The sequence below is a fragment of the Grampus griseus genome (assembly GCF_964374135.1).
Source record: "Grampus griseus genome assembly, chromosome: 20".
Taxonomy (NCBI): domain Eukaryota; kingdom Metazoa; phylum Chordata; class Mammalia; order Artiodactyla; family Delphinidae; genus Grampus; species Grampus griseus.
The window spans coordinates 7,518,671-7,538,454 of NC_139014.1; the positions used below are offsets into that span (position 1 = coordinate 7,518,671).

The 19,784-nt window shown below is 62.4% G+C and overlaps 1 protein-coding gene across 2 annotated transcripts; it reads right to left on the reverse strand.

The window, feature by feature from the left end:
• Positions 1-358: 358 nt before the first annotated feature.
• Positions 359-17,097, reverse strand: EVPL (envoplakin; the record flags this gene model as incomplete). 2 transcript variants are annotated; one of them, XM_082678872.1, is made up of 22 exons in its annotated part: positions 359-4,051; positions 4,779-4,871; positions 4,977-5,087; positions 5,236-5,319; positions 6,077-6,227; positions 6,777-6,970; positions 7,102-7,240; positions 7,328-7,506; positions 8,835-9,007; positions 9,314-9,411; positions 9,574-9,728; positions 10,046-10,192; positions 10,873-10,995; positions 11,961-12,056; positions 12,253-12,360; positions 12,441-12,602; positions 12,739-12,777; positions 12,978-13,103; positions 13,858-13,984; positions 14,095-14,249; positions 14,586-14,685; positions 17,000-17,097. In XM_082678872.1, the coding sequence occupies 22 exons, from the start codon at positions 17,095-17,097 to the stop codon at positions 611-613; spliced, it is 6,099 nt and encodes a 2,032-aa protein (XP_082534998.1). In that variant the 3' UTR covers positions 359-610. The 2 variants fall into 2 exon arrangements, with proteins under 2 accessions (XP_082534998.1, XP_082534997.1); XM_082678871.1 differs by having other exon boundaries at positions 9,248-9,411.
• Between the last annotated feature and the right edge of the window lie 2,687 nt (positions 17,098-19,784).

Consider the following 19,784-nt stretch of genomic DNA (forward strand, 5'->3'; position numbering starts at 1 on the left):
TTTAAGAACAGAAAATAAAACTGATGCATTCCTGAGTTTTCCAGTGTTTCTCTGCTCAGGGGGACACCAGGGACTTGCTGACGAGGGGGAGGTTGACAGCGGGCTGAAGACAGTTCCTGGCCTGAACTGAGAAGCCCTGAGCCGGTGGGGAGTGGGGGTAGAGGGAGGGGGGAGGGCATCATCCTCCGTGGCCTGCCCCTGTCGGGTCCTTCCTAGAGTCAGAGGAGCCACAGGCCTCCGAAAGCACCCCGTCCCCAGCAGGGCCAGCTGGGCGTGTCCACTCCCCAGGACCCAAGCAGTGCTGTCCCTCGTGCTCATGCTGCAGACGAATTGACTCTTATGTTCCCAGATGTGAACAAGACGCCAGGAGAATTCGTTTATTGGAAGCACTGGGTTGAGGGAGGAGGGAGGAGAGAGGAAAACAGAACTGCTGATCTCCATCCAGGTCAGGGGATGGACTGGGCACCAAAGTCAGGGGCGGGAGCCCAACACCGAGAGTCAGTCAGACAGAGGGAAGACCCAGCCCATCGATCGGGCTGCTCTGGGGGCAGGGGTGCATGCATCCTACCCTCCCCCCTCACACACGCTCCTGTGACTGCTTTGGCCCCCGTCAGCGCAGGGAGTGCAGGCCAGTGCGGGAGGCCGAGCGGTAGCAGTGGTACCCCTCCAGCGAGGCTGGGAGGAGCAGCAGGCCGCTCAGGGGGTCCTTCCGGCAGCGCCCCATGGCCTCCTTGTAGTTCAGCCGTTCCTTGGAGATGGGGTCTGTCAGATCCTTCTCGTAGCTGGCCTCGTCCTGCAGGAGCTGGGCCAGCTCTTCACTGATCATGCCGGAGAGCATGGCCTGCGCGATGGGGATGCGGCCCGTCCTCTTGGGGTCGATGAGCCCTCCCGTCAGGTGCTGCACCCGCAGGTGCGGGAGCATGCTCTCCTGGGGCATCCAGCCCTTCTGGATGGCCTCGCTCACCGACAGCCTCTTCTTGGTGACGGGGTCCTCGATGCCGGTGAAGCCCTTCTGGGCATTGAGCAGCCTCTGCAAGGAGCTGTTCTCGATCAGTCCCCTCTCCACAGCCTTGTGCACGGAGTAGCGCTCCCGGCTGAGGAGGTCCACGATGCCCCCCGTGGCTGCCTGCGCCTCCAGCAGCTTCTGCCCGGTAATGGGGTCCAGCATGTTCTTGGCCACGGCTATCTTGATGGTGACCTTGTTGTCCGTGGTTGTGTCGTAGACGCCGGCGATGGGGAAGTTGTCCTCGCTGAGCCTGAGAGAGAAGCTGGGAGAGAAGAATCTGGTGCTCTGGGGGGCCGGGGAGGCCAGTGGGGACTTGGAGATGATGGTGCCGATGGAGAGCGGGGAGCAGGGCTTGGTCTCCCCGGCCACGAGCAGGGCGAACTCGCTGATGGGCAGGTGGCCGTCCGTGTAGAGATGGTACTCCTCCTTGGAGATGCGCCGGCAGCGCAGGGCAGCCTCGATGGAGTACTGCTTCCCGCTCTTGCGGTCCAGGAGCACAGACTCCTCCCCACGGGGACCCAAGGTGGTGACCTCCTCCCAGTCACACTCGAGCTCCTGCAGCTGGAGGTACTGGCCTCGGTCGATGATGCCCCTCTTGTAGGCCTCGTACGGGGACATGTCCTTCCCCGTCTCGGGCTCCAAGATGGAGATCTTGGTGGAGAGGTTGGTCTCTCGCGTCTGGGTCTCCTGGCTGAGCTCCTCCCGGCTCACCTTGGTGTGGAGGTCCCGGAGGGTCCTCTCCTTCTCGTAGATCTGGTCCTTCTCGCGGAGGATGGCCGTCTCGAGCCGCGAGAGCTCGTGGCCCCGCTGGGCTGCCCTCTGCCGCTCGCTCTCTGCCTTCCGGCCGAACAGCTTCGACTCCTCCTGCAGGCTCAGCACCTGCTGCTGCTTCTGCGTCTCCAGCTCCCGCAGCTTCTCCTGCAGCTGCCTGCACTCCTGGCTCTTCTGGTCCCGGGCCTCCTGGAGCTCGGCTTCCTCCTGCGACCAGGTCCTCCTCAGCGCCTCCGCCCGCTCTATCTGCTCCCGCAGGCGCCCCGCCGCCTCCTCCCGGCTCTGCCGGGTTGCGCGCTCCCTGTTGAGCATCTCCCACACCCAGGAACGCTCCCCCTCCAGGACCGGGTCCTTCTCCACTCTGATCACTTCCTTGTAGATGGTCTTCTCCTGCGGTTTGGTTTTCTGGAGCACGTCGATCTGCACCTGCAGCTTCTCGCACTCCCGACGCAACTCGGTCACCTGGGTCTTCTCCTGGTCCAGGTCCCGCCGCTGGCCTTCCACAGACTTCTCCAGGTCCGGGTCCTTCTCCAGCTGGACCACCTCCTCTATGATGACCTTCTCCTGCACTGCAGGAGGCCGCTTCTGCAGCTCCTGGACCCTCAGGGTCAGCTGCCGCAGCTCCGTCTCCACGGCCAGCTTCTTGCCGCAGTCCTCCTGGGAGCTGAGCAGGCCCTCGTCCTCCTGCACAGCGGCCCGCAGCTGCTGCACCTCCCGCTCCAGCTGCCGCCGCCGGCCCGCCTCCTCATCGAGGCTCCGGCTCAGCCGGCTGTGCTCCTCGCGGCACTTCGGGTCCCTCCGGGTGACCACCACCTCCTGCACCACCACCTTCTCCTCGGGCCGCCTCCGCTCCAGCAGCAGGTACTTGTTCTGCAGCTCGGAGACCGTGTCCTCGGCCGTCCGTCGCTTCTGGGCCGCCTCCCGCAGCTCCTGGCGCAGCCGCTGGGCCTCCTGCTCCAGGACCGGGTCCTTCTCATAGCGCACCACCTCCTTGTTCACCGTCTTGGTCTCCACCTTGGAGCGCTCCCGTCTCCACTCGTCGCGCTCCCCCTGCAGCCGGATGAGCTGCTCCTGGGCCCGCCCGCTGCCGTTGACCAGCTCGTTGAGCTGGGCCTTCAGGTGGTCCATCTCCCGCAGCACCTCCGGGCTCCTCTCGTGCCTCACCACCTCCTGCGTCACCTGCTTGTACTCCACCACGGGCTTCTGCGCCCGCAGGACCACCAGCTCGGGCAGCAGCCGCCCCGCCGCCTCCTCCACGCTGCCCCTCCTGCGGGCAGTCTCCTGCAGCTGGGCCCTGAGCCGCGCCATCTCCTGCTCCGTCTCCGGATCCACCTGGAAGATCTCGTGGACACGCTCCTGCAGATCCACCCTGGGCTTCTGCTTCTCCTCCGCGCTGTGCTTGCCGCGCAGCTCCTGCAGCTCCCCGGCCAGCGCCTCGTTCTCCCGCCTCTTCGCCTCCAGGCAGCTCCTCAGCCTGGACGCCTCTTGGAGGAGGCCTGGGTCCTGCTCCACCCTCTTCACCTCCTTCACGATCACCTTCGGCTGCACGGCGCGGATTGCCTGCTCCAGCTCCGCGATGCGAGCCTGCAGCCCGGCCACGGCTGCCTCCGCCCCCTTCCTCTGCGCCGCGTCCTCCTGCACCTGCAGCCTCAGGACCTGGGCTGCCTTGACCATTTCCAGGTCCTTCTCCACCTTGACCACTTCCTTCAGCACGACCTTCTCCTTCACGCTCACCTCCTTCTGCTCAAGGGCCAGCAGCTCCGTCTTCAGCGCCTCCAGTTGGGCCAAGACGGCGGAGTTCTCCCCCCGCAGGAGCTGGATCTCGCTGCTGAGCTGGGCCGCCTGGCTGTCCAGGCCAGGGTCCCTCTCGATCTGGGTGACCTCCTTGGTCAGCAGGTGAGGCTGCGTGGCCTTCCTCTGGTTCTCTAGCTGCATGACCTTCTGGGCCGCCGCCTCCAGATCTGCCTGCAGGCCAGCCCGCTTCTTGCCCTCGTCCTCCACCTGGGACTTCACCCTGGACAGGTTGCTCTCCAGCTGGGGGTCCCGAGAGAACTCCACCACTTCCTTGTCCTCCAGTTTCTCCAAGGGCCGCTGGGTCTTCAGTTGCAGCAGCTGGTTCCTCTGCTCCTCTAGCTCGCGCTGCACCTGGGCCACCCGCTTCCTCTCCTCCTCCAGCTGGGACTTCAGGGCCTCTGACTCCCTCCGGGCTCGGGCTGGGCTCTCGGACCCCTGCCGTGAGTCACGGGTCACCTGGATGTCTTCACTGAGCTCCTTCTGCAGGGTGAGAGGAAGAGGGGGGAGTCCTGGGGTGAGGGGAGGAAAGGGATAAGCCCACCACACCCTCCTGAGATCAGGACCCTCCCCTGCTTCCTGAGACTTCCTAGTAGGTCCTGGGAGGTGGAACTGAAGACCTGGGATGCTTGGAGGCGGGATTTTGAGAGGCTCCATCAATGCCCAGGATGTTAGGATTCAAGACAGCGTTCAGGCCGCGTTTGCACTAGAACGTGCAAATAGGAAGGTCCTCCCTTCCTCAACTTTCCCCCTTCCACTTCCACCCAGGCTCCCAGAAATGGGCCTGCACTCCTCTGGGGGACCCTGGAGTACACCTCTGGGTGGGAAGAAGCTGGCCAGTCCTTTGGCCAGTCACCAAGAGTCATGGAGAGCACCTGGCTCCTGGTCTCAGGGATGGAGACCTAGGTGGCCTCTCGCCCACTGGGGCTGGATCCTAGGCTGAAGACTTCGTGGGGATTCTCTCCCGTCCCCACCGGAGCACTGCCCAGTGGCGAAGCTGCGACCGCACTGAATGACATCTCCTGGTACTAACTCTGACATGGTCACCAGCCTGTAAGAGCTGCTGGGGGAGGAAGGAAGCAGCCCCTCCCTCAGGCTGCTGAGCTGTCCCGGGGCTGCAGGCTGCAGTGGGGGGAGGAAGGGGCGTCTGCCAGGTCAGCCACCGGGCCAGGCTGCCTAGTGCGGGAGCGGATGGGCCTCACCCCCATACCTTCTCCAGAATCTTTCCGGCGAACTCCAGCTGGTGCAGTTGCTGCTGGTGCACGGCTGCAACCTCAGCGTAGGCCTTCATCAGGTTCTTCTCCTGGAGAGGCCACAGGGAGGTGGAGGAGGGCGGTGTCAGCTCCCGCCTGAGAGGCTGCGGAGCCCGGCGGTGTTGAGGAATGAGGGATACAGAGCCCGGGCTCACCTGGGCCTGGATGCTCTCCTGCAGGGGAGCCACTCGGGGTCTCTTGGGGGCCAACCCCGCCTGGGTGGGCTCCAGGGAGCAGCGGTAGGTGTCTGCCTGCAGCTCATAGTCCTGAGCAGCGGGGGGGGGAAGGACAACAGGCTGGCCGTCAGTGGGGGAGGTGGGGGGAGGGGGAGGAGGGGACTGTCGGAGGGAGGGAGGGAGGGAGGGTGGGTGGGTGGGTGGGAGATAAAAGGGACAAGCTGAAGTAACTGCTTACCTGGAGGGCCGCCTGCAGTTGCTGGGAGAGGCGGGAGGCCATGGCCTTGTCCTGCTCTCGGCCCTGGATCTCCTGCAGCAGCCTCTGCCGAGGCAGAAGGGAAATTCAGGAAACACCGCTCACCTGGACTTTCCTCCACTCACCTGGACTCTCCTCCAGCCCGGCGCCTCCAGGGCCTCAGGCAGCCAGCACCGCCCAGAGGCGGGAAGGGCTCTGCGGGAAACTGCCTTTTCCCGGTGTGCTCCACCGTGGCCTCTGCTCAGGACATTTCACCCCTCCACACACACACCTGGCCATGCTAGTTATTCCTCAGGCCTCAGCCTGGGTGTCAGTTCCTTCCAGACTGCTTGCCCCGACGCCCCTGCATGTCCCGCAATGGGCTCCCACAGCGCTCTGGCTTCTCCACCAAAGTACTTAGCAGTGGGCCTGGATGCACCGGCCTGGGATGCACCGGCCTCCGCCTCAGACTGGGGGCTGCCCGAGGGCCGGGCTGTACCCCCGCCCCTGGGTCATTACCAGCATGTAATAGGGGCTTGGCAAATATGAGGAAGAGGATGCAGTAGGAGTTGGAACCCTCAGGAGCATAAGGCCCGCTGTCCACCTCGGACCAGACAGAGAAGGGTTGGCTGTTTCTGTGGGCAAATTGGAGCATTTGGGGTGGCGGGTGTGACACAAGGCCTCTGAGGTCTGAACTTTGAGGTCATTAAAACACTGGCCACTAGAGGGCCACGTGCACACAGGCAGCTCTCCCTGATGGGGAGGTGGCCCGGGAAAGGGATGTGGCTTGAGGGCCCAGCTCTGGGTACCGGCCCCCAGGTCGCCTGCAGCCCCAGATCCTCACCTTCTGCACCTGCAGCTTGTAGGCAATCTGGCTGGGCCCGTCTCTGGGCCGCATCTCGTTGCGGGGCAGGTGCTCCAGCCAGGAGTTCAGGTTGTCCCTGCAGTTCTTGAACCGCTGGTAGGTGAGGCCAGCGTCCTGCACCATCTTCTCCCTGCAGGAGGACGAGGCCCAGAGCAGAGGTGAGAGCTGCCCTCAGGGGACAGGTGAGGGGTGCACGGAGGAGGCTGGTGGGTGCCTCCCTCCCTGGGACAGGTCAGGAGGGCTGAGTGACCCACCATGCCGATCCCCTAACTCTGGCCCTGTGCTGGAGCTGGGCATTCAGAGATGGACCGGACACTCTCTGCCAGGTACCACCTGGGAGGTCGGTGCCGTTATTATCCCTTTTTTCTTCCTTTTTTAATTTATATGGATGTGCCGGGTCTTAGTTGTGGCACATGGGATCTTCGTTGCTGTATGCGGGATCTTTAGTTTCGGCACGTGGGATCTAGTTTCCCGACCAGGGATCAAACCCGGGCCCCCTGCATCGGGAGCGTGGAGTTTTAACCACTGGACTGCCAGGGAAGTCCTCCATCCCATTTTAGAGGTCAGGAAACTGAACCTCAGAGAGGTGAAGTCGCCAGTCCAAGGTTACACAGCTCACCAGCCGTGGCCACCGTGCCCCGTGGGGCTGTGCCATGAGCCGCGATGGCCCAGCACTCACCGCAGGTCCAGCTGGTCACCCACGGAGTGGTAGCGGTCCGTGAGGGCCCGCACCTGGCGCTGCTGGCGCGGCAGGTCTTGGCAGAACTCATGGAAATTACTGTGCAGCGTGCCGCACGTGCGCTCGGCGGCCTTCAGCTGGCGGTGCAGCCCCAGCACGCAGGCCTGCTGCTCCAGCAGCTCCCTCCGCCGGCGCTGGGTCAGGAGGGGACACAGCGCGAGGCACCCTTATGGTTCGGTCGTATGCCACGTCCACCCTCCACCTGCCCTCAAATGCTTGGTCAGGCTGTGGCCCCCTTCTGCCAGGGGGCCACCCAGCCCCTCACCTGCAGCTCGCTGACCCTCTCCTGCAGCGCGCCTGGGTCTGCAGGGATGGGGGCCTCCTGCACCAGGGTGGACTCGAAGCCTCGGATGACCCTGTCCGCATCCCGGATCTGCCGCTCCAGACCCAGGGCAGCCTTGGCTCTGCCACAGAGGAGGCCAAGGGTCAGACACCCCCTTGGCCACACCCATATGACCTCGCCCAGCGGCCCCCATCCCCAGAGCACTCACTTCTCCCTGTAGAGTCTGCAGAGAACCTGCACGTCACTGTACTTGTTCTTGACGTTGCTGAGGACCACGGGTAGGTGCAGGGCGGCGGGGCCCGCAGGCTGCCCTGACAGAAACGCCTCACACTCCTGCTGGGCTGCCGCCTTCTCTGCTCCCAGGCTCTGCAGCCGCTGGGCCATGCCCTGGGGTGGGGCGGGGCTCAGGATCTCTGCTCTGGGCGGGTGGCTTCCACCCAGCCCTCCTGCCATGTCAACCTAACTCTGCCCATGAGGCCCGAGAGTGTGGTGCGGACGTGCTCAGTCTCAGTTCCCAGGTAGATGACCGTGGGCGGTTAACCTCTCTGACCCTCAGTCTCCTCATCTACAGAATGCTCGATGGGAGGTTGAGACGAGACCCTGTGAGTCAGGAGCTCTTGCCCACCTTGGTCTTCATGTCACTCTCCTGTTCACAAAACCTTCAGTTCCCTGCCCCCTCGCTCCAGGTCAGGCAGCAAAGCCCTAGCTCCATCCACTTGGGGTTATTGCGTTGATTCTGTTATCAGTTATTCACTCATCTAGTCCATAAGCCACTGGTGCCGACTCCATGCCGTGCACTGCCTCCTTTCCAGGTAAACTGGACCCCCGACACCCCTGACGCTGTGACTTCAAAACCTAAGGACCTATTTGGAGACTGCCAGGTCCCAGCGCAGTGGTAACCAGGGCCTGGCGTGGGCAGAGGCATCGTTGAGGCCGTGTTACCACACAGTGCCTCCTTCTGCCACTCCTACTTCCTCCCCGTGCCGCCCCTGGACCCCATCTGCAGCACCTTTCCCACCTCTGGAGCCCTCCCGCCCCCAGCCAGCGCTCTGAACCAGCTGAAATGCTACGGAACACTGCAGAGTGAAAATAACAAGTTGCACAATAACGTGAACGTGCTTCAACTTTTTAAAAACTATATCCAAACGATATATTTGAGTAGAAACCAGTTTGGAAGGATACAATCCAAGCTGCTGCCCCCCAGGTGGGGGGAGGGGCAGCTTTCACTGTTAGCACTTCTGAGTCCTTTTGTGATCATGTTTATACTCCTGCAGCCTCTCCAGGGAGGCTCCCTGCCAGCCACCCGGGAGAAACCACCCCTGAGATGCTCCAGGCTTCCTGCTGCTCTCAGGACTCTCGCCAGAACACCCCTCCAGCGTGGGGTACAGGGCCTTTACTCTGAGCCCTGCCCCTCTAGAACCTTCCTGGGCCTTGCTATACTTCATCCTCAGGACACCCAGACGAGCTGGGTATTATTGTGCCTTTTTTCAGGGATGAGGAAACCAAGGCCCAGAGAGGCTGAGTGAATTGCCCAAAGTCACAGAGCCAGTCAGTGGAGGAGCCAGGATGGGAACCAGCTTGCGTGAGTTATGGACTGTCCACTCCCTTCTTCCACCTCGGGGCCCCATGGCTGCTCCCACACTTGCCTCGTCTTTACTTTGTGCACGCCCCCAGGGCCGGACCACTTCTTATCCCAGCTGCCCTGGTTCACCCACCTTGTGGCTTTGGATGCGGCCCTCCAGGTCCTCCAGTGGTGTGGTGTGGCTCAACGGGGCCCGGATCCAGGTCAGCATCTGCTTCTCTATCTGCCCCAGGTCCTCCTCCAGCCGGGTCATCTGTGTCAGGAGCTTCTGGGCCTGTGGGTCGGCTGGGGCTGAGCTGGTTGGAGCTGGGGGAAAAGAGTGCCTGTGAGGGTCCAGAGCCTACCTCACGTCTGCCTGTCTGCTTGGTTGGCCCCTCCCTGAGTGCCTGCAGAGGGTCCTGTGTGGGGTAGGGTGGGAGGGCCATGGGCAGGGCCTAACTGAGGGAGGGACATCCCCAGGGGCTTGCCAACCCAGGAGATGGAATCCCCAGAGCAGAAACCCTTAATTCAGGGTCACCCCCTGCCCATGGCAGCCCTCACAGTGACCAGAGTCGAGTCTACTCCCTCTGTCCCGATAGTGCCTCCCCCTGTTCCCTGGCCAGCCCTCGGTACCCTTCTGGCTAGGCTGTAAGGGCTCCGCAGCACTGGCCTTCAGGCGGCTCTGGACTGTGGTCAGTTTCTGCTTCAGGGCCTGCAGCTCCGAGGCCAGCCTGGAACAAGGAGGAGATCAGAGAAGGACGTCCCTCCACTCTCTCCCCTCGGCCCCAGCAGTCACTGGTCCAGGCGAAGGCCGGGCAATGGCCTCAAACCACAGGGCCCGTTCTGGGCCCATAGCCTGCCTCCTGCCCCTGTGGATCCCCAGGCAGACTCACCTGGAGGCCCTGGCCACGGCTTCAGGGTCCGGAGCTGGGATGCAGAAGCAGGCGGCTGGGGCACATTTGGTCTCGCCTGCCGGGCCCTGGACCAGCCAGGTGTGCGGATCAGTGTTGTCCATCAGCGTATACCGTTCGCCCTGCAGCAGCTGCACCTAGGGGGCAGGTGGGGAGGGGCTTATGCAGGCTCAGGGGCCGGGATGGAGAAGGGATCAAGGCCAAGGTGGGTAGAGGCTGGGGACAGGGACAGGTAGAGGAACAGGAGCTGGGGCAGGGGTGCTGGGGTAGGGACAGGGACAAGCTAGAGGCAGGACAGGGCTTGGAGAGGGGTAGTGCTCGGGCAGGGGTGGGGGGTGGGGGGGGCGGGGGGCGGGGGCAGTGGCAGGCGTGGGTAGGATGGGGAGGGGAGGGACTGGAGGGGGCAGGGGTGGGGTGGGCGGGGCCGGAGGAGCTGGGCAGGCAGAGACTGTACTTCTCCCGTGTCCCAGTCACAGATGCTGTCCACGTGCAGGGACTGCTGGGGTGGTTTCCTCCGCTGCGGCAGAGGGGCCACCTCCCGGCTCCGCAGCTGCAGGTCCCCAACAGCCTTTTCGGCCACAGCCAGCTGCTTCTCCTCTGCCTGCAGGGACCCAGACAATGGGGGCTCAGGCCAGCCCCATACGTGCCCCCCAGGAGGGCCGGGGAGGGGTCTGGCCCTCATGAAGACAAGGTCTCTTTTTTTTTTTTAATTTATTACTATTATTTTTTGCGGTATGCGTGCCTCTCACTGTTGTGGCCTCTCCCGTTGAGGAGCACAGGCTCCGGACGTGCAGGCTCAGCGGCCATGCCTCATGGGCCCAGCCGCTCCGCGGCATGTGGGATCTTCCCAGACCGGGGCACGAACCCGCGTCCCCTGCATTGGCAGGCGGACTCTCAACCACTGCACCACCAGGGAAGCCCAAGACAGGGTCTCTTAGTCAGCAAAGTAAAAGGAGCCCCTCCCAGGGCACCCAGGATCCTAGGGCCTGCTGGTTGGGGTGGGGTGGGGTAGGGGGCTGCCCAGCATCACCCAGGCCTGCAGAGTGGGAGCTGGAGGGGCCTCAGAGCTCTTCTGGGCAGCCCCTGTCACATTGCCGATGAGGAAACTGAGGTCCAGAGGTGGTAACAGACCAGGCTCCTCCTGCTGCAGCAGACCTCCTTCTCCTGCTCCCGAGGCTGGGGCTCCGGGCAGGACTACGTACCCGGGAGGCCTGAGGCCCAGACACACAGGCAGGCCCCGTTCCCAGGAGTGGGTGCAGGGGCTGGGTGGGGCCATCTCACCTCCAGCTGCAGCAGCTCTGTTGGGGCGCCAGGTGGGCCCCCCGGGGCAGGGCTGTACTGGGCGTCCAGGCTGGAGTTGAGCTTTGCCAGGGTCTGGCTGACAGAGTCGGCCTCTTCCTGGAACTGAGGTCGGTGGGTGGTCAGGGGCAGAGCTGGGGCACCCGCTGCCCTAGGGCACCCCGCAAAGCAGCTAAATGCAAACCGCTTAAACCCAAACTGCCACTTGCTGTCGGTCTTTCTACCCAGGCAGTGCAGTCTTTTTAACTAAAGTGCTCTGCAAATCAGGCATTTTGAGGTCACTGAACTTAATTTCTTTTAGTGTCGTAAAACACTTTGGTTTTCGTCCTTCCTGCACAGATGAAGGGCAGTGCCCCTCCCGCCTCACTCTAGCACCTGGAGTCCTGGCTGGGACCCCGGGTGCCCAGGGTGCCTCAGAGTAGAAGCTGGGAGTGTGCTTTAAAGAAACATCCTACAGTTGGGTGATATTACGGAATTCTCATCAGTGGGTGTGATACTGGTATTGTGGATATATAGAAAAATGCCTTTTAAAAAAAAGAAAAGGGAAGAAAAAAATCCTTGGCTTTTGTCTTTCTCAAAGTGTAATAAACCATTTTAGCTGGAAATTATTAAAAAAAAAAGAAGTCCCTGTTGTATATATACATTTTTAAATTTTTTTCTTTTTTTCTTTTTCTATCTGTAAGTCTATTATATCAATGTTTGTCAACCCTTGTTTCATTATTGTCCCTTCTAAGGAGTTTTTTAGACATTTTTTTCCTTACTTTCCCCATTGTCGCCATGAAATTTTAGTTTTATAGATATGTTGTATATCCTTTACGTATGTATATCTGTGATTTATGCATAAAAAAAGATTTTTTTTTTTCGCCCACGAGAACCAACTTTCATCCCCCAGGAGTGATATCACCCTGTTGAGAATGTATGTGTGACATTATTTTCCCCCTGGGAACTAGTCACAACAACACAGCTCTGTCTTTTTTATTCGGTGCCTTGACACCCGAGATGAGAGCGTGTCCTCCGGCGTCCTCCAGACACACCCCCGTCCCCCTGCCCGGCCCTGTCCGCAGGCTCACCCGGCAGTAATCCTCCACGTGCTGCAGTTGGCTCTCCTGGCAGATGCACAGGTTCAGGAAGTTCTGCCACTCCAACTTCAGGGCCTCCTGGTGGGCCTGGGGGCAGAAGCACGGAGTCCTCAGACCGTGCCCCGACCTGGTCCATCCACCCGCCCACCCACTCTGCTGGCCCTGCCCACTGTCCCCCACCCGGCTGGTGTCTCCCTCTCCGTCTTCCCAGCCTCCCTGGGAAGCTCCCCAAGTGAGGGAGTTAGGGTCCCCGAGGCAGCAGGGAGTGTGTGGGCCTTCGCACCCGGATGGGCCCCACGGCTGGGTGCCCGAGCTCCACCAGGCGCTCCCCGTCACGCTCCAGCTGGTTCACGCACTGCTCCTGGCTCAGCAGCTTGTGCTGCCTGAAGTGCTGGGAGAGAGTTGGGGAGCGGGCGGTGAGGACGAGGATGTCCTCGTCCCCCCACCTCGCCCCCACTTGCGCACACTGACCTCGTACTCCCTCCGCACGCCCACGGGGTCTGCCATGAGGTCACTCCAGTCCTGCTGCAGGATGCGCTGCTGCTGCTGGGCCAGGGCGCTCAGCTGGCGCGTGCAGCCCTGCAGGTGTGTGTACAGGCTGTCTAGGCTCTGCCCTCGCCACGAGGCTGCCTTCTGTGCTCGGGCAAGAGGCAGGGAGAGAGAAGGGGTAGCAAGAGGCATCGTCACGCTGTGCCCCACTCCCAGCCCGCCCAGCCCGCCCAGCCCGCCAGCCCACCAGCCCGCCAGCCTGTCCCTCCGCCCTGCTCACCAGGAGACCCTGGTATTGCCTCTGGATGCTGGCCGCGTCCTGCCTCGACCAAGGGAGAGAGAACACAAGCGTAGTGAGAGATGGGGTGCAGGGGAGAATGTCCCCACGTCCTGGGCCTCCCGTGCCCCCTCCTCCATCCCTGGCCCTAGAGGGCCAGCCAGGCCTCACTCAGGATCGGATGGGAGAAAGGGAACTGGGACTGGGGCCAAGCAGGGATGTGTGTCCGACAGCTCACCCACCGGCCCTGTGGGGCTCCGCAGCTGCTGCCCATAGGCCTCGATCTCCTTCTGCAGGATGTTGTGCTCGGCGACCTGCTGCTCCAGCTCCACCATGCCCGGCCCGTACAGGCCCTCACAGACCTGCTTCTGCAGAAAGGCTGGCCGCTCAGCTCTGCTGCAGGGCCTGGGGCGGGAGCCCTCCTGCACCTACCCTCCCCCTGGCCCCTGGCATCCCCATCGGCAGAGGTGGAGCTGGTCACTGGGGCAGAGGGTGGAGAGGTGGGCGCCTGGGTGAATGGCTGCAGCTCACCCTGGGGAACATGCTATTCTCCAGTGGCCCTGGCCGAGGCCTCAGCATTGCATGACTGAGGACCCTGAATCTCACTGGTCCCCAGGACTCAGGGTTCAGCCTCTGAAAAGTCTCCACGCTCTGCCCTGCCTCCTGCTGGGACACCTCCAGCCTGGCTCCTGGAGCCTGTGCACACCCTGCCCTGTCCATGCTCCCCTGTCCCCTCGTTGTTATCACAGCACCCCTTCTGTCGTGACATCAAAGCACAGTTCCTCACGTGATGCTCAGGGTGCCCGTGACCTGGTTCTGCCTACCTGCCCAGAAAACCCCACTTCCCATCGCACCCCAGGCTTCCTCCAGGTCTCTTCCTTTTCTCTGGAATGTCCTCTCCTCACCACCTCACCCCAACCCAACCGAGCCCTCCCACCTGCAGGAAGCCTTCCCTGACTGCACCGTCGCCTCTGCCCACTCCCTTCCCAGATGGCTAGCTGCCCCCAGGTCCAAGCACGCATCAGCCCCTGACGAAAGGCAGCTCTGGGTTGCCCTGTGGTTGCTGCTGGGTGTGACTTCCAGCTCCTTGAGGCGTCTCCAACTTTGGGGATGGCTCCTGACCTGCTTCTGCTCCAGCACCCGTGCCCAGTCGACCCCAGGCCCCACGTCTGGCGGCAACACCATCCTCTCATACAGGGCGCGGTACTCGGAACACTCCTGGGCCACCCGCTCATGCAGCTGCTTGATGCTGCCAAGGAAGTGGCCAACAGGTCGGAGCTGGGCCCGGGGCTCCCCCCGCACCCCCGGCGCCTCCATCCTTGAGCCCCAGCCCCCCGCCGCCGCCCCCACCCCACTCACTCCTTCTCGATCTCCTCGGCCTGCAGGTGCTTGAGCCGCCGGGCCTTGTCCACGTCCAGGAAGAGGCTCTTCAGCAGCTCCTCGGCCTCCTTCAGGCTACAGCCCACCTCCCCCTGGTGCTGCAGGGCCTGGCCCTGCTGGCTGTGCTGCCGGTCCTGCGGCAGCAGATGATATCCTCACTGCCCGCTGCTGCTGCCTGAGCCCCGCCCTGAGGGACTCTGGCCACACTGGCAGAGGGCAGGGCATGGGCACCTGCGGGGCGGACTCAGGACACAGGGGAGGCCTGGGCCCCGCCCCTTTGACCCTCCAGGTTAGGAGCCCGACAGAGAAGGAGGGATAAGCCCTCTCTCCCACTGTGTTTGGAGAGTGGCCAGGGAAGGACTGGACTGTCTGTCCACCTTCACCACGACAAGTGGGCACAGGAGGGACCGCCAGGCATGGCCATGGGCCTCCCACGTGCCCACGCCCCGTCATCTGCCCCCAGGCCTCACCTGCTGCAGCCTCTTCTGGGTCTCCAGGATGTCCCTCTCCACCTGGTTGGCTTTGGCCTGCACGCGAGAGATGAGCAGGGCCAGCTCCTTGGTGGCAGCTCTGACGGGTGGTGGGGACAGAGGGCAGCGTGGTTAGAGAAGGTCCCTCTGTTTCCCTTGGGCAGAGGTCTGCCCACCTGGGTGGTGTCCCTTCCTCCGCCTGCCCCGTCCTGCCCTATAGCCGGGCTCACTGCCCTGGAGGGAGGAGTCCAAGACCTGGGGAGCTCTGGCCTCTCTGTAGGAAGCTCTGTGAGATACCCAGTTCTGGGCGGGTAAGCGCTGCCTCCACAGGAGGCTCAGAAAATGGGGGTCCCGGGTGTGCGCGGCACTGCAGAGCCAACCAACCTCCCTGTCCTGGAAGTGTGTCCCCAACCCCGCCTAGCTCCCTGCTGCTCCTTCTGGATGGAGGGCAGGCAGCCCTCAGGGGAGTGAGTGAATCACTGGCTCAGCCCCTAATACCTGACATGGAATGGCTGGATCTTGGGGAGGGGCAGTTGGGCTGGCTGGGGACAGGGGAGCAGCAGCGTGTCCCCCAGCCCAACTTCCATTCACGCCAACCCTGTCTCCCCACCGCTGCCCTGGGCTCTTCCTGTGCCCAGGCTAACAAGCTTCCAGAGGAGACACACAGCACCGGGGCAGGGGGAAGCCACGAGACTGCCAGGGCACCCCAACCCTTTCCAGATTTGGGGGTTCAGAGCCCAAACTGGGACCTGACTTGCCCCAGGCCACACAGCCAGGAGCAGAGTATGAGCCTGAACCGGGCTGCCAGGGTCCTTTCCCAGCCTCTGTAGGGCGCCTGCTGTGGAACTGAGCTCACTCTGGAGCCCAGAGGCTTGAGCAGACCTAATAAAAGGCAGAGTGGTCTAAGCCTCAGGAGCACAGCACCCTGTGAGGTCACAGTCCTGGGGAAGGTAAACCTTCACGAGCTGGGCCTTAAACGAGGGGGCAAAGGATAAGCCTCCTCCAAGCAGAGGGGCGGTGACGCAAAGACACAGCCTGAAAGAACTCTGACAGACAGCCTGGTTTTCATCCTTCTCCACTACAGCTGTGTGGTCTTGGGCAAGTTACTTAATCTCTCTGTGCCTGAGGTTCCTCACCTGTAAAGTAAGGCTCTAGTAATATCTACCTCACCGTGTCATTGTGTTAAGAGAACTGATTCATCTGAAGTGTCCTGTGCAGAGTCAACACCCAGTAAGTGTTAGTTTTTATTCCCCTAGAATGTAGGCGCTTTGAAGGCAGGGAGGGACCTGTCGGTTCTGTTTACGATGGCATCCCCGGGGCCTACAACAGTCTTGGCACACAGTAGGTGCTCAATAAATATGTGTTGAACAAGCAGATTGCACGAGGGGAATGATGAGCCCTCTTGGGGCGGCTGCAGCCAGAGGACAGGGCCCTAGGGACCGAGCTGCCTGGGAGCCTCCCTGGGGACGGGAGCTCTGGGTCCTGAGCCCTGGGAGAAGCACACTCCACCCTGGGCAGGGCCCAGGAGCCCCAGGGAGGACAGCTCACTCCAGTGAGTCTTAACTGCCGTCCTTCCCGTCTGCCGAGAAGCCCAGCCTCGGAGTCGTCACCCTGATCCCTACTGGGGTGATGGGCCTTTCATCTCCGTTCCCGCCTCCACACCCAGGACCCCGCGAGCCGCCACCTCCACCCTGCAGAGGGGCCTGATGGCCAGTGAGTGGGAGAAGGCCAGCCAAGTCTGCAGACTGTGCAGCTCTGGAGAGCCGGGCTGGACCCTGCCGGGAGCTGGGGGAACTGAGAGAGGCTCTGAGGATGTCCGGGGCCCACGGGCCCCTCCGCCTTCCCTCCAGCACCCCCTCCACACACCCACAGGGTGAAGGTATCATCTCAACTCTAATAAAACTCTCAAGGCCCGAGGCGTGAGCCGGGTGGGGAGAGCTGCAGCCTGGAGGTGGGGGCAGCACAGCCCTGCCTCCGGGCACCCCATCTGCCACCTCTCGGCTTCTCCAGCCTCAGTCCTTCTGCCCACCCTGTGCTGTGCCCAGGTCCCAAGGGTCATCACAATCCAAGCGGAGCCTTGAGGGCAGAGCCATGGACAGGGAGACAGTCCCCCAGCCTCCCAGCAGAGGAAGGCAGCTGCTCAGGCCCCCATCCAGCATGTCTGCAGAGCAGCCTTAACCCGTGGCCCTCAGGCCCCCTGGAGAACGTGGGGAGCCCCCGGCCATCTCTGGTCTCCTGCCGGGGCTGGAGCTTGGCCTGCGCCGGTGAGAGAGAGTCCAGCCCCAGGCTCTCGGCCTCAGGACACCTAATGCCGGCACTGGGCTGGCCCCAGCTCTGGGCTGCTTCCCCCAGGTGGCTGGAGCACCTGGGTCTGGCACCACCCGGGCCCCAGCCCCTCCCCCGGCCCTACTCACCGGCTGTGCTTGTTGGGGGACCCCTTGGGGGAGCCTTTGGCCAGGGATGCCTTGGGGGACCCCTTCTCCTGGGAGCCTTTGCTCAGCCCCTTGAACATGGTCGTGAAGGAAGGTGCGGGTTCGGGCTGGGCTTGGCCGGTGATGGCAGGCGGGTGGCAGGCAGCAGGTGTGAGTCCTCGCTGGCTGCTCAGCTGGGCTCTGGCGAGGTGGGGCGGCCGGGCACTGGGCAGGCGGTTTTTGTGCGGCCTCTCCCTGCAGGTGAGGCAGGCCAGTGGCCGGGGCTGTGCGCATGCACCCACGCTTGCCCACACCCCACTCACGCCTGCTCCTGCACAACCAGTTTGGGAGGAAAGGGCACAGCCCAGAGGGTGGGGCGCCCGAGCCTCCCCGACTCTCAGAGGAGGTTTGGACTTGTTACACTCACACGCCCAGAGCCAGGGGAGTCGGCAGAGATCACACCCAGATGCGGAAATCGCGGGGCCCAGGAGGGACAGGGCTCCAGACAGACGTGCGTGCATATGCACGCGCAGGCTCAGGGACCCAAGCGACCTCAGAGCTTGGGCTCCAGGTTAATAAACACCTCCAACCTGCCCACGGCTCGCAGCCTGCCGGGGGTGGGTGGGGGGCTGCTCCCTGCCAGCTCAGGGTGGGTGGAGGCCCCGGGCTCTCTGCTCACCACCAGGGCGTCCAGGTCTCTGTTCCACGTCCTCCACCGACATGATGGGGCAGCTAGGGGGCATTCACCCCTGGCAACTGGCACGAAGTACATTTTAAAAGTGGACACCACCCAGCCGGCTCCCCAGAGCACCAGCCCACAGTCCTGCAGCGCGCTTTTCCTGGTGGGCTGGTTATCCCAGCTGTCCACGGCTCCGGGTCCAGGTACAGTCAGATGCGCATTGCTGGGATCCTCGGAAGCTTCAGAACAGCGCCAGCGGGGCCGGGACTCCTCCTGGCCCCTCCCCCCAAGGGCCCCCAGCACTAGCCTTCAGGGGCTGCTGAGCCCAGGGTCTGCAGGAGCCTCCTGGGAACCCACTGTACTTGGGTTTCCTACCTGCCTCTCCTCTCTCCCGAGAAGTGGCCCCTGGTGGCTTTGCTGGAGTCAGATGGAGTGTCTAACAGCAGTGCCAGTTTACTGGTCTTTCCCTCACATTGAGGGCCAGGGAGGTCATCTTGGTAGCTGCCTTCTCCTGGGGTGGCCCCCAGGATCTTCAAGACAGGTGTGGGTTCCTCCATTTCCAGGTACTCATTTCACTGCCCCAGCTCAAGTCCCTTCTACAGATCTAGAGTCATTCCCTGGAACCATTACAGTTTCGGTGGAAGGAGGGTTTGAGGGGGAACAAAGGGGGAGGGATGCAGACAGGCTGGGTTTGGAGCACTGGGACATCCTGGCAGGCCCAGCTGAGGACAGAAAACAACCGGAGAAGAGGTAAGGGTCCCAGCCCACTAGGGAGATCAGGGACAGAGGTCTGAGACTGGCCACGTGCCCCCTAGGGCAGAAAAGGCCCGAGTCCCTTTTGGCTGCATCTCATGAACAACCCATTGAATTTGGCCCTGGAGAAGGGACACAGGAGTCACCATCTATCCTGGAGGGGGTGGGGCTAACAGTGGTAGTGGCGGTGGGGAGGGCAGCAGGAGGCCTTGACGCAACAAGTAGCAACAGGGATGTAGTGGTTTCCAGCTGTTCTTCTCCCAGATGAGTGTGATGGTGAGATGGAGCCAGATAAGGAAGCCTGGCCCAGAGGCCACTCACCCTCTGCCCCAGCCCCTCTCCCCGTTACTCCTGGGTGACAATTGTCTTCTAACCACTAGCTGCATGCCTGCCATTTACTGTTCTCAGAAAGGGGCCCATTTGTTGAAATGACTACCGGATTCAGCCACCAGCCCTAACGGCTGGCCTCTCATATCAAACCCAAGAGTCAGCTCATGTTCTTATCTTTGAGATTGGGCAAGTGATAGCAATATCCCAGGAGAGCCAAGACAGGAGACAGCAGCCCTCAGTCCACTGTCCTGTCTCCCCGAGAACTCCAGGCCTTTCTTGGGAGGGGGTGGTCATTGGAGGCGGAGGTCCCAGGGGGGAAAATGTCCAGACTCCAGCCCCAGGAATGGGAGCAGCCAGGGGAGGCCCCACTGGGCTGTGGCCCCCAGGTGGAGGGCAGGCAGTGAGACTGAGATCTGGAACGTTTGAGCTTTGCCTTCTGCCTGCAGAAGCTCCCCTGGAAATAAGTGAGTACCATAGGGGGCCCTCATCCGCCCCAGAGACGAACTGATTCACTGCAAGAAAAACAAGGGCTGAATTCCTGGCCTGTCTAAAGCCAAATCGAATCAGACTCCAGCTCCCAGACAGGGCTGACGTGCCATAGGCATGAACACCCAGGTCTCTGAGCTGGCTGTCATTGCAGGGTGCTCCTATTCAGATAGCAGTAACCCTGGCCCCCCAAGACGAAGGCACAGGAGGAAGGATAGGGACAAAGAAAGATGTAGGGTTTTAAATATCTGAGGGAAGGGGCTTCCCTGGTGGCGCAATGGTTGAGAGTCCGCCTGCCGATGCAGGGGACGCGGGTTCGTGCCCCGGTCCGGGAGGATCCCACATGTCGCGGAGCGGCTGGGCCCGTGAGCCATGGCCGCTGAGCCTGAGCGTCCGGAGCCTGTGCTCCGCAACGGGAGAGGCCACAACAGTGCGAGGCCCGCGTACCGCAAAAAAAAAAAAAAAAAAAATCTGAGGAAAAAAAAAGTCGTTCATTTAGAAGGCCAGGATGGAATCACCAGCCTCTGTGGCCACCTGCAC